Consider the following 13283-nt stretch of genomic DNA (forward strand, 5'->3'; position numbering starts at 1 on the left):
CTTATTGATTGTCCTACTACCCTTATAATATTCTCACATATTACATTCTCTACTTTTCTTTGAATTCATCCCTCTTTTACAAAAGGTAAGATCTATCGTCATCCTCCCTGTGGTTCGACAATTGACCCACTCTATTCATTCTATTAAGTGATTAGGGTGATATTATAAGATATATCGACATTCTCTTCTTCCGTCGCTCATTGTTAGATAGGAGCATCATCACCCATGTTACACTGATACAGTCTAGAAATGTTGTGCACAGCCACGAGGAGAATAATGTGTATTTCCTATAGGGTTTTGTCACCATGAGATGGATGAAACTATATCAATTCGTGAAATTTATAACTTTGAACAGGAATCATAACGACAGTCAAAACCTATTAATCAAATCACCTGTGCATAGATGGGAACCCTATTTTCTAGGCTCCTCAAGTGAGTCATATTTAGCCGCTCAATCATGTATAGTAATATTTGGTTTATCAAACTCCCTGAACATTCATCCACTATTCTATGTTTCCAAGCTTCGTGAAGAAGTGGGTGATTTCCAAAAAATTCACTCTACAATTAATATAGAAACTAAATAAGATGCCAAGTCTATCCTGAGGTCATCCTTCAAAGTTGAGGACAAATTACTCAACTTATACAGAACCATTCATAGGATCCCAAAATGCTACCCACGGAAGAACAGAACAAAATGATAGGAAACGATGTTGCGTAAGCAGATAGAACTTTTGCCATTTCAAAGAGACGAATCCGTGCAATGTGGGGTTGGATCTCAATAGAACATGGCAGCTACAGAGGATTTTTTATGGAGATTCTCCCAAGCGCAATGAGGCTGATCCGGATTGTCTCCTAGAATGTTTTCATTGTTCATTAATCTTTGTTGGTAGACATGAAATATTATGTTTAGCTGATCTTGATTGGGATTGACTCTTGACAATCTGCTTCAACATGACTCATTCATTCTTGGAAGTCATTTGTATGCATTGGTGTTTCATTCAATACTTTGAAGCTCTCCTCTTCTCTCATTACACTTTTCTGTAGTCAAATATACAGTTATACTATTTATAAAACTCTTTACCTTATTTGTTTGGAATTCAATACATATATTACAAATACGCAAATATGATAAAATTCTAGATTATGCCATATTTCTGACACTATTTGATAATACTGCTCATGACCTTACCATTATAGTGCAGGGACACGGACGGGACAATTTTTTCGTCCCGGGACAAAAAAATCATCCTGTCCGAGGATACAGACGAATTTTGGCACCAAAATTCGTCCCGGAGACCACCGGATGGGACGATTTTCATCCCGTGGGACAAAAAACCGTCCGTCCGGAGGTCTCGGACGATGGACGGACAGATCTGGATGGAAAACTGCCGGATTCACATCCGACAGTTGAGATGTTGCCACGTGGCCTCACTGACAATTTGCGTGCAAAAGGACGCCACTCAGAAATAATTGTACATATGTCTCTTTGCATCCTATATCCTCAGTAATTCCCTAAAAAACTTGAAAAAATCTATATTAATATATTTAAAATATAAAATGGGTTTTTCTCGTCCAGGACAAATTTCAGGACGAAAATTTGTCGCGGGAGGACTGGACGGGATGAAAAACCATCCCGGTATGACTGGACAGGACGGTTTTTTATCGTTGGACGAAAAACCATCCCGCCCTTCGTCCCTGAACTTACTCTGGACGTCGGGCGGGACGAAATTCATCCCGTCCCGTCCATCGTCCACGCCGGGACGATTCAGAGCTATACTTTCCATTGTATTCATACAGTTTAATGCTATAATAAATTCCATAAAAATGAACCAAAACAACACATTAACTATGTACAACCTTCCTAATATGTTGAAAGAACTTGAATTTGAGCAAGTGCGTCTTCGTGCATCAACTGCCCAATTTGTTAAACTAACCTTCCCAGACTAATAATGATATGATCAAAGTACTGAGAAGGGAAGCGCGGGGGAGAGAAATGAAGATTAATTAAAATTTTATGGCAAAATTTTTTCACTAAAAGGCCTAAATTTTTCTAAGCAAGGAAGAGCAAAGAATCAAAAGTTGGAGGGATCTTGGGCAAACTCACCGAGAAAGGCCAAAAGCAAGGCTTTTCCCTCGTCGGCAGCGGCAGCGGCGGCCAAAGCCCCTCGCAGCACGCGAGCGTAAAGCTTCTCCATCTGCGGCACTCCGTACCCATGGGTTATCTCCACCATCCGATTCTTCACCGCACTCACTTTCTCCGGATCCAACGGCTCTGCCGCCTCCACGGAGTCCTCCCCATGATCTGACGTTGCGGCAGGGGCGATGGGCTCCACAGAATTCCGAGGAGAGTGGCACTCCGGTTCCCCCGATTGGTCAGGCTCGATAGTTTTCTCAGGAGCTGTAAAAAATAAGTTCATTAAGACATTAAAAAAATACACTGATATTATGGTATATGTTCATGCATTATGAAGAAAAAAACATCAATGATATGCACAACATTCACTCCTAATCATATCAATAGTAGGAAACATAAAATAAATACTACGAGGCCGAAAAACCATTGTATTTCGTTTCTCTCCCAAAAAGGGAATTTGACTAAGGTAAGTAATAACTAAAAAACCTTCTTTTGCTTTGATTTCAACTCCCCCCAAAAAATCCAAATAAAAAATCCTTACATTTTCAAAAGAGAATACAAGGAATTATACTTTCATACAATATCTAAAAAGAGTCTGAAGATCATTAATGAGTATCGATAAATTTTGTGACTCATCTGATTGAACCGAGAAAACATTTGATTTGAAGTCATTTTTAAAGGAAAATCACGGATCTCAATTAGTTGCTTCGTGCGATCAGTAACCACTTTGATTTAACATTTTCATCGAATCAAAAGAACTAGACGGCATTTTCCCCCTCGCTGATATTAAATTGCTTGATTGACATTAGAAACAAATAAAGAAAAAAAAACAAGGCCAATCTTGTGAATTGCATAGATTTAGAATCATTTTATCACCAATATAAGGAGGCTTATTATTGAAGCTTTTTTTTAAGAAACTTATTATTGAAGCTATGAGGCCTAAAAATGATTGTCGCTAGATTTCCTCAAATGGAAAAGGGCATCTGATGAAGCTCGACAAAGCACAAAACACATCAACAAGCATGTGAAAAGCCTCCAATGTAAAGCCTTTAAAATCTAGGCTGAATTCTGTGACAAGTATCATCTTCCATTAACAGGAAAAATAATACATAATTCAATTATTGGATAATTCGAGCAGCGACAAAAATATTAAACATGCAACAAGGTAACAGAGAAATACATTAAAGACGCAAGATAATAATATGGAAGATATACATTATTGCATTCACAGAAAAGTACTTTCTTATTCAACTGTAGAATAATTCTAGCAAAAATATAAACATCTTTAATAATATTAAAGATGCAACAGCATTACGTTTCAAGAGTCTGGTCAGTTGTCCGGTTGGCTGACTCGACCCATGGGTTGACTAACCAGATTCGCATAGTAGGCCCATTTATTTATTTGGGTTTGGCTGAGTCAGTGGCTCAGGTCAGGTTACTTGGTCGGGTTGGCTCCAAAAAAATTGATGTGGATTTTGTTTTTTGAAAAAACAACAAATTTCGGGTTGGCCCAAAAGAAAATCACTTTTTCGAAAATTGATGCGGATATTGTAATATATAGTTATGAATTTTTTGAAACCAAAAATGTATATCAGTCGTATTTTAAGACAACTAGAACACTCAATCTGACTCAGGGTACGGGTTGGCCATCAGATTGATCTGGGTTCAGGTCGTTTGAATCGACTAACCCAACATAACCAAAACGCCAGATAAGGGATGGGAAGTTTGACGTTCGCTGCCGAATGAACACTCACTGGGTATTGTTCGTCATTTGTGTTGGTGCCCAAAATACATGTTCATGTTTGTGTTCGTGTATTCACGAACGATCAAACTTAACTTCCCATCTCTAGCAGACGAGGAGAGACTTTTGCATTTTTGCAAAAACCCTTTGGGTTTTCATTTAATTCCTTTGTGTGCTTGCAAACAAGCAGAGTGTCCACTTGACCCTGCTACTGTGGAACCATAAACAGTATGATATAGAAGAAATACCTTCTTGATCACTCTCCGCATTTTTCTTAGAACGTCGCAGTGCTTCGTAACTTTGGCTCAAGTTCAGCTCTGGCTGAACATTTCGCAATCTCGCGCTGGTTCTGGTCACCGCAGCTGACTGAACAACAGGCTCGGACAATATTCCCCAGTCTCCAGCATCACCAGGGACATGCACTGGGCCCCCTTGTTCATCAATCTTGTCGCAAAATGAGACCAAAGCCGGGTCCATCTGGCATAACATTCCTTGAACCTGATAAAGAAAATTAAAAAAGAGAGCCCGTCAAAGCCAAAAAACACATGAAAATAAATTATCTAGGAAGTGAAGCTAGATATAAAGAAGATAGCATGAACCAATAACAGAACTGATGCGACACTGGTATCTCTATCAATCGAGTATTTTTGAAGTGAAGGTAGAGATAGAGAAGAAGATAAATAAGCCAATGACAACAGAACCGCACTGGCACCAGAGTCTCTATCAATGAAGTATCTTGAAAGTGAAGGTAAAGATATAGAAGATAGAACGAGACAATGAAACCAGCATTGAATCAGCATCTGTGCCTCTTCAGGAGGATAAAATCGAATCACCTGCTCAGTTCAAGAACAAGTTGTCTGACAACCCTACTTGGGGGAAGGCTACAGGTATTTTAATAAAAATTACGAAATTACCCCCCGGTATGGGTTGTGGACCGATTCAAAAAGGGAGCAGAGCAGTACCGCATCACGAAGTTCATAGGCTCTGCTGACAATTCTCGATCCATTGTAGTCATCGCCGTTGTAAGCCTGCAAATTATATGGTCCATCAACTTCATCTTCATTTTGGGTGAAATGGCTAAGCTGATGCATCAATTTATCTATCCCTCCCTCCCTCAATAAAAATGTAAAATCGAAGCAGTTCGAAAATTGGTGATAGAAAAAGCCAGAAAGCGAATCAAAATCCGAGAGCGAAGGCTTCTGAAGAATACAACTTAAAGCGTTTTTTAAACTTTAAAGAAAATAGAAATATATTTTCAACTATCGGAAACCAACCTAACTTTATTTTGTCTGAATTGCAACGGGCCAAAAATCAGGAAAGCCCTTTCATAGATTAGGCGTAAAGATCAATGAAAATAAAAGTTTAATAGGGAATTAAGAGGGAATTTTATGGGTCAAATATGAGGATAATCTATAAACCTTGGCATTTGCCACAATGAGATCAACGTCCCGAAGAAATGATGATCGCGTGAGATAGTGGCCGCAGTCCACTTGATGCAAAATTGTAGCAATATCCATTGGCGTCTGAATGATTGAATGGTAGTTAGGGGCATCCTCGTCAGTAACTGGATAGTGGAACACAGTAAAGCGCTTATCGTAGAGCATCCTGGAAAAAAAAAAGAAAAAAAAAATGAGATTTGGAAATAAAAATTAAACGCTCAAAGAGATATCCAACAGCCACTGTTTATAGGGAATTATAAACCTCACTGATTTTCACGATAGCTCTTGATTAGGAATCGTGATAACAGAATTAAGAGGATGGGGAATATTTTGATGCATAATTACGAGGATGGGGAACACAATACTTAATGCTGAAAGGAAAATTTGATAAACTTTTGGATAGTTGATTTACATTTTGTACATGGACTTTTCTTCAAAAAACTTTTGTACATGGACTCCGTCTGGTGAACAAAGAACACGATGACCAGTCTCTCTTGATTATCAATGCATATCCAATGCAAGAAATACGAAATATAGAATTCGATCTCAAATCCAAGAATCGATATGCGTATGTTTCAAGCGTAAGTTCCACATTTAAGTCTCAATTCATCTCCATAGAAAAAATTAGCGAGTCAAATTGGGGAAAAAACCAGCTTCATCAAGCATATCTTTTTTCAATATTTTCAGCATAAACGGGGGGACCAGATGGAGCCAAGTGTACCTATTGCAAACATCACGGAGGCACATTCGCAATCGGCGAAGAGCATGTTGTTCAGCTTCCGCTTTGGCTCTCAACTCAGATATCTTTGGACCCATCATTTCTTTTGGAACTTTTGGAAGGTCTGGCAGAGAGGTTGGTTTACCACTGCCGCTAACTGAAGTTTCGGGAGCAATGGAGAGAACGACTTCAATCAATTTATCCACAAACTGGCTTATGTCCTCCACATTAGGACTGTCCACTTGATAACTACACAAAAATTTTGTTAAGAGTGGAAAAAAACAAGTTTACGATTATTAGTCCTGATATGACAGATATTAAACACAGAATCATCATGCGCAGGAGGGGTTGGGAATCAGATCTCAACAAATCAAAATTTAGGATTGATCAGAAGCCATCCATTGTGATTGGAACGATCTGATCTATTGGATCGGTCATATCTAGGTTTATCCATTCAATACGATCCAGGGCTGTTCGTGATCAGATCGATCCCATCAACTGGATTGGCCAGGCCAAGATCGATCCATTTGATCTCATCCAAGAGAGCCGTGGCAAAATCTTGTCGCTCTCTTGCTCTAGAATGGGGAAAATCATGACAGGATGTGAAGATCTGACTGTCGCTCCGGCCCACTGTAGTTGTACCCTCCTCTTTCATGGCTGTAACAACTGTCCTACTGGTTGTAGACTCAGCAGGCGATCATTGCATTCTAAATTATTCTTTTGCTCACGATTGATCAAACCGATATTTTAATCCAATTAATCATGATCAGATTACAATTTTCTTTCATTTAACCATTATTAAACGAATTAATATTGTCTATTGGAAATCAGAAAGACTGGCCCTGACCCCTAATAAACAGTAATGTAAAATAAATTATAACTGGGATGGAACAAGATGATAAATCACATAAAGAAATAGCTCAGATATCAAAAGCCAGAAGTTCGAAATACTAAAAGGAGTGAATGGGTTCTAATATTTCAAGCCCACCACCCTCCGATGACCTAAATGTCTACATTTTGGCATGTTGTCTTGATGTTGGACATTGGCCTAGACGGACAGTAGATGATTCAACAACAACAGCGTCAACATCAGCTCTCTATAGGTTAAAGAAATGTGTCCAGGTCATTGTCAACCAGAGCGGTTGTTTTTCTTTCAAGGAATCAGGGCAGTCGTGTTGCAGTGGACGACTTTTTTAACTTGAATTTTGATAAGTTGATGGTTATCAATGAAATTAATGTTGACAAATGGCGTCAACCATCTGCCATACCCCATCAATGACACCATCAACAGTAACCTCGTCTTCATCATCATCAACCGTCCTAAAAATCGTCAATGACGGTTGATGATTTTGACGGTTGATGGATCATTGACGATACCACTCTTACAGAGCAACAAGAAAAATAACCAGCAAAGAAAATGGAACCTACAAATACAGAGGAAATCAAGGAGTGAAGAAAACGTTTCTGAGAAATTGCGGTGACTTTGAAAGCAGCATGAAAATAAAAGAAGTATGTTCCAGAAATTGGATCCAAAGAGAAACACAGAGCCACAAAGGAGAGAAAAAATAAAAAACATGCTAAATAGTTTTTCAGTACTTACACACTGTGTTGACCAAAAACGGAAGCAGAATCCTCATCTAACTCAGCAAACGGGACGGCACACGTTCCAAGCAGCAAAACAGGGGAGTTGGATGGTAGTTCTTCAAGAAGGGTCAACAAAACAGCCTTTAGCTGATCATGAGCCTGAAACAAATAGCCAAAACAAAAGAATATTAAAAGAGAAGCAAATATCAGGCACGGAGTAAATACATAAGAAACAGAATTAAACTCACAGTGTCCCACCACAGTTGATAATGAGGCAAGAAAAGTATTGAAGGAGTGTTCCTCCTCGCTTCTCCAAAAATATGAACCAGAGCTTCCTCTGGGGTCTTCGCACTTGGATCCGACAGAAGAGATGGAAGCCCAAGAGAATGAACTGGGAACTTTTCCAACTCGTGTAGAATAGCAGGCCCAACATGGTCCTGTTGAACTAAAAAAGTGAGTACACTTCAGCTGTGATTCACTAACTCTTAAGAATGCTGCATGTTTTCAATTAATTACCAGGCCAACGTTCTCATCCCCGCAAATCAGAAGTCTTGGGCGATATACAAGGGGGACAGTTGAACTGTAGGAAAACAAATGCAGATTCTTCGTATCCACACTAGATGTAGAAAGAAAAATATCAGACAAATGCCTCATAATTTTTTCAAGGTGTCTCTTTAAGCAAGGAGCAACGACAGGAGACAGTGGCCTTGAATGCACAGCTGATCCCCTATGAGCAGCGGGAGTGATGGTGGACATGGCCTCCAAGAAATGGTACTTTTCCACCCTAATGGAATCAACATCAATCAGAAACTTGTCATCACTGGTGTAAACTTGAGGATATTTCTCCCTGAAAGCTCTTATTGCAGCTTCTGTACATAAAGCTTTGAGGTCAGCCCCACAGTACCCCACACAACTAGCTGCGAGCTCCTTCTTCAGTTCTTTTGCAGGAGGCTCCTTCCATTTTCGCGTGTGGATGTCTAATATCTCCGCACGTGCTTCACAACCCGGGAGCGGAAAGCTGAACTCTCGATCAAACCGACCAGGCCGCCTCAAAGCTCCATCAATAGCATCAATCCTATTGGTTGCCCCTATCAAAACAACCTGTCCCCTAGAATCGAGGCCGTCCATCAGGGCAAGCAACGTCGACACAATAGAATTGTGAATCTGCTCTTGTTTGCTGGATCTAACAGGAGCAAGACCATCTATCTCGTCAAAAAATATGATCGACGGCTGATTTCTTTGAGCTTCTTCAAACAGCAGCTTCAGCTGTCTTTCAGCTTCACCAACCCATTTGCTAAGAACATCGGCTCCCTTGCGCATATAGAAACTAACTTTCCGTCCAGCTCTGGCAGCAGAACACGCCAGCGCTCTCGCTATCAGTGTCTTCCCTGTCCCAGGAGGGCCACAGAGTAAGACACCCCGAGGCGGGGTGATGTGATAGTGGGCAAAGAAGTCTGGATACAGCAAGGGAAAGAATACCATCTCCTTGAGAGCGTTTATGTACTCTGAAAGCCCCCCGATGTCATCAAAACTGATACTCTCGTCCACCTGTATTGGCTGAATGTCAGCTCCTCCTTTCGAACTCGGCCCGGCTGTCTGAACACCTGCGTTCAGCGCTGAAACTGCATCCCCATGATGACCCCATCCAGACGCAGCCACATTTAATCCAAAGGATGAATTGCCGTGCACGTCCAGTCCTCCGAAAAGCCATGGCATTGCGCTTCTGTTTCCACGTGCCCACGGTATAGCAGGACCTTGATCAAGCTCATCAACAAGAAGAGAATCGTCAGAATCCTCGACCTGCGACATACGGTGCTTCTTGAAACCTCGGGAGCCTCCCCGTCTCAAATCCCTACCACCCTTTGAGCCCATCCCATGATGAAGCACCCTACGAGGAGATCTCGCTCTTTGTCGAGCATCATTTTCAGAGGCAAATCTTCGAACATCTGCACGGTTCCGAAGGTCGTATCGCCGCCTTCCATCCTGTTCTTCTTCACCATCTTCATCATCCCCATCTTCCACTTCATCACCTCCATCGCCTTCTGTTTCATCGCCACCATTATCTTCAGCCTCGTCGCCACCGTCCTCCTCCAGGTCATTATCATTCTCAGAGTCCTCTTGTTCACCCTGCTCCTCAGATGAATCATGATCCTCTAATTCGTGATTTGGCTGCACTTTGGCTTCTCCAGATGACCTTCGAGGGCGTAATCCTTCACGCCGTGGCTTAGAATTTGCCAATCGATTCCTTCTGCTCCGGGGGGGCGATAACTCATCTTGGTTCAAACTGTTAGCGATTTTATTCTTCGACGAATGAAAACTTGGTCTCTGCACAAAAATTATGAAAAATGCTAAGTTTTTTTAGAATTAATACACCGGCATGGTGGGAGTCACATTCCAAGCTCCCGAAACTTCAGCAAAAAGCTAACCTCCAAAACATCCCATATTTGGGAGAGTACAAAATCTCACCATTAGATCGTCATCCCCAGTTCCCGAACTGTCAGTCTCATAGTCTTCCAGGTTGATAGAAATTTTCCTCTTCCGAGTCGATCGGCGGAGATTTGTCGCCGCGGGCTATGAAATGAAACCAAAAGAGTAAAAAAGCTTAGAACATAAAAAAGTGAATGAACCCATATATGGAGTAAAATAACTTATTCTTTGGATGTAGGTAAGCCCAATGAGGACACAAACAAAAGGAGAGATTATACTACTAAAACATCAATTCTGTTCCGTGTCAGACCATATAATGCACGTTATCATCTTTCAGTGAAACCCATTTTGGATTATGCGATTGATTATACTACTGCCATGAGTCAATTTTTGGATCATACGGTAAACTGGCCAATTATTCCTTACTAATTTATCCAAGACGCCACCAACTTCTACCAATTTCAACAGAAAATACTTCACTCTGAGCTAAACGCCAAACTTCTAACAAAAACCTTGCAGTTAAAGAACATAAGTTGTACAATGAGAGCTAAGTAAGGACGTTCAATTCCTATTTTAAACACGAGAATGAAACTAATTTGACAGTATTTTGATCCAGCAGATCAACGTACATTGGGAGCCGAGGGTTGGTTCCTAGTGCGCAAGAGCTTGGCAATCCGAGTTGCATCTGCCCGCCGTTTAGGCTTACTCCTCTTCTTAGGTTTCGGAGTGTAGTAAAGGTACGCATGACCAAATCGCTTCCGCCGCTGCCGCAGTCGATCACTCGTCCTGATACCCCGTTCCGCAGATTCCCCCGCTTTCGAATCCATATCCTCGACCTCTACCACTCAGCCACCATTCCTACCAATCAGCAACACAAACAACTAGCAAAAAATCAAGAACCGCAATTTCAGTCCACGAAACCATAGATTAACCCTAGTCTGCGCCAAAAAAAGCGAATCCAAGCACAACAAAAAGAAAACCGCCACGATTACAAGCTTCCAGAATCCACAGATTAAGCTACAGAGTTCCGAAAACGCTTTAGAAGGTGAAAAACCGGAGATTCGCGGAAAAAATCGGTAGGAGATGGAAAAACGAAGATGAGATCGGATGTCTGACCTCAGATTGATGTCATGATCGGCGAGATTGGCCTTTAGAACGAGGAGGAAGTGCAGATTGAGAGCGAATGATCGCCGGAGAGGAAGGCGGAGAGGGGAAATGGGCTGGGAAGAAGTCCTATGAGGGTTCGTCGATTCGAAACAACCCGTCGCACCACACGTGCTTCCGTACTGTCTCACGTGCTTGGGGGTTTATATACCCGTTTAATGCTGAGCTGGACCCCCCCGACTGCACGCACGTGCTTTTCGGGTGGTCGCACGTTCAGTGCGGAATTTTCGCCCCCTGTGGGCGAATTTTTCGTCGCCCCGAGTCCCTTTTTAAAAGCAGTGAAAGCTGAGCTGGACGGAGGTGGTTTCTGAGGGGTGATCGCACGTGGGTGCGGAAGTTCGTCCCTCGTTCGCCCCCATGGGCGAATTTCCGACCACCCCAAATCCCTTTTAAAAGCGTTCAAAGCTTAGCAGGACGGAGGTGGTTTCCGAGGGGTGATCGCACGTGGGTGCGGAAGTTCGTCCTTCGTTCGCCCCTATGGGCGAATTCCGACGACCCCAAATCCCGTTTTCAAAGGGTTCAAAGCTGAGCTGGACGGAGGTGGTTTCTGAGGGGTGATCGCACGTGGGTGCGGAAGGTCGCCCCATGTGGGCGAATATCTGACCGCCCCAAACTGACATGTCTATGGTGACGAAACAATTAAATGATGTGACAAATTGCCACTTTAACTATACTGATATTAATTCAATTTTTAAAATAATTATTGATTTATTTTTTCTATAAAGTAATTATTTTAACATACATGTTTAGAGGTGTTGAATTCTTGTCTGCACTGGGATTATCCCCTGTTCATAGGTGACATAGGGCTTATGTTGAATTCTGGATATTATTAATAAATCAAGACTTTGAGCTAAAAAAATTTGTTTGGGTTAGCTTAGATTGACTGTGGCTTTAAATATTGAATTCAGCTACCATATGTGCGATTAATTAGGGAATACTATGTTTGTCCTGAAGTTTTTTTAAAAAAATACACATGTTGATTTCTCTTAACATCTTCTCAGTCGTTGGTGTTAGAACTTAAAGTGGCTAAATCATTCAATACTGAACCAGTGCCTTGACGAAGAGGGGAAAGAAATAAGTATAGAATTCATTTATGATTTGTATCCTTCGAATGTGAATGGCCTTGTGTTAGTTGGGATGGATATCAAAATTGTACCTTGAATTGAGTAACCCTTTCTGAGATTTAATTAGAGAAGAATTGTTTTGTTTTAAACATATTTAAAATTTTTTTCAACATTGTTTCATCATAGGAATTAGAAATTAAACTAAAGATATCATTCGAGTTTTGACGACATTATGGAAATAATGTTTATGGTAATTGTCATTTCCCCATGGAAGGAGGTCTTCAAAATGACAAAATAGCACAGTAATGAAGTTAGAGTAAGTCCTTTCGTGCGGTTGAATTAGTTTTGGTGTGATTGTGTGGTTTGGTGTGAATTTTGAACCGCACATCCCACATTATATATGGGAACCACACCGCATTGAGGTGCGTATGTGCGAAGTTGTGTGAAGCTTTTAAAACAGCAGCACTGAGGTCTTCTCTCCCTCTTTCTTGTTCCTCTCTATCCCCCTTCTCTCTCTGTCGGCCTTCTCTTTCTCTGTCGCACTCTTCTCTCTCTCATTACTCTCTCTCTCTCATCTTCTCTCGCTCTTCTCTTACTCTCGCTCCCTCGTCTCTCTCCTTATTTCTCTCTCTATGCCACCCTTCTCTTTCAATGTCACACTCCTCTACCTCTCTTTGTCGTTCCTCGTTCTTTTTCTATCACTCTTCTCTCTGCTTCTCTCACTCTTTCTCCCTCGTCTCCCTCCCTCATTATCGCTCTATCTATCGCTCTTTTCTCTCCTCTCACTCTCCTTATCTTCTCTCTCTCTATTGATTCTCTCTCCCTCTCACTCTCAAACCTCTCCTCTCTCTTCCTCTTTCTCGCTCTCTATCAATCTTCTCTCTCTCCTGCTCACTCTTCCCTCGCTCTCAAATTTTTAGCTCGGTCCTCTCTCCCTCTCTCTTTCATTATCATTTTTCTCTCTCACACTGGCCTCTCCCTTCCTCTCTCTCACAATCATTTGTGTGAAGTG

The 13283-nt window shown here is 41.4% G+C and overlaps 1 protein-coding gene across 2 annotated transcripts; it reads right to left on the bottom strand.

The window, feature by feature from the left end:
- Positions 1-1983: 1983 nt before the first annotated feature.
- Positions 1984-11335, bottom strand: LOC144716041 (cell division cycle protein 48-related / CDC48-like protein). Of its 2 annotated transcripts, none has more exons than XM_078591051.1 (11): positions 11160-11335; positions 10673-10901; positions 10083-10187; positions 8133-9941; positions 7865-8053; positions 7633-7775; positions 6036-6281; positions 5294-5480; positions 4838-4903; positions 4124-4373; positions 1984-2398 (listed from the first exon to the last, which is right to left on the bottom strand). In XM_078591051.1, the coding sequence occupies exons 2-11, from the start codon at positions 10868-10870 to the stop codon at positions 2073-2075; spliced, it is 3519 nt and encodes a 1172-aa protein (XP_078447177.1). In that variant the 5' UTR covers positions 10871-10901; positions 11160-11335; the 3' UTR covers positions 1984-2072. The 2 variants fall into 2 exon arrangements, with proteins under 2 accessions (XP_078447177.1, XP_078447178.1); XM_078591052.1 differs by having other exon boundaries at positions 10673-10924.
- Positions 11336-13283: the final 1948 nt, after the last annotated feature.

The sequence above is a fragment of the Wolffia australiana genome, chromosome 20 (assembly GCF_029677425.1).
Source record: "Wolffia australiana isolate 7733 chromosome 20, ASM2967742v1".
NCBI classification, from domain to species: Eukaryota; Viridiplantae; Streptophyta; class Magnoliopsida; order Alismatales; family Araceae; genus Wolffia; species Wolffia australiana.

Bases quoted from the DNA above. Each gene is read 5' to 3' on its own strand.
- LOC144716041 (XM_078591051.1), bottom strand. From the start codon at position 10,870: ATGGATTCGAAAGCGGGGGAATCTGCGGAACGGGGTATCAGGACGAGT. The intron at 8,054-8,132 runs GTAATTAATTGA...TTAGTTCAACAG, and splicing joins GGGATGAGAACGTTGGCCTG to GACCATGTTGGGCCTGCTAT. The intron at 7,776-7,864 runs GTGAGTTTAATT...TATTTGTTTCAG, and splicing joins ATCAACTGTGGTGGGACACT to GCTCATGATCAGCTAAAGGC.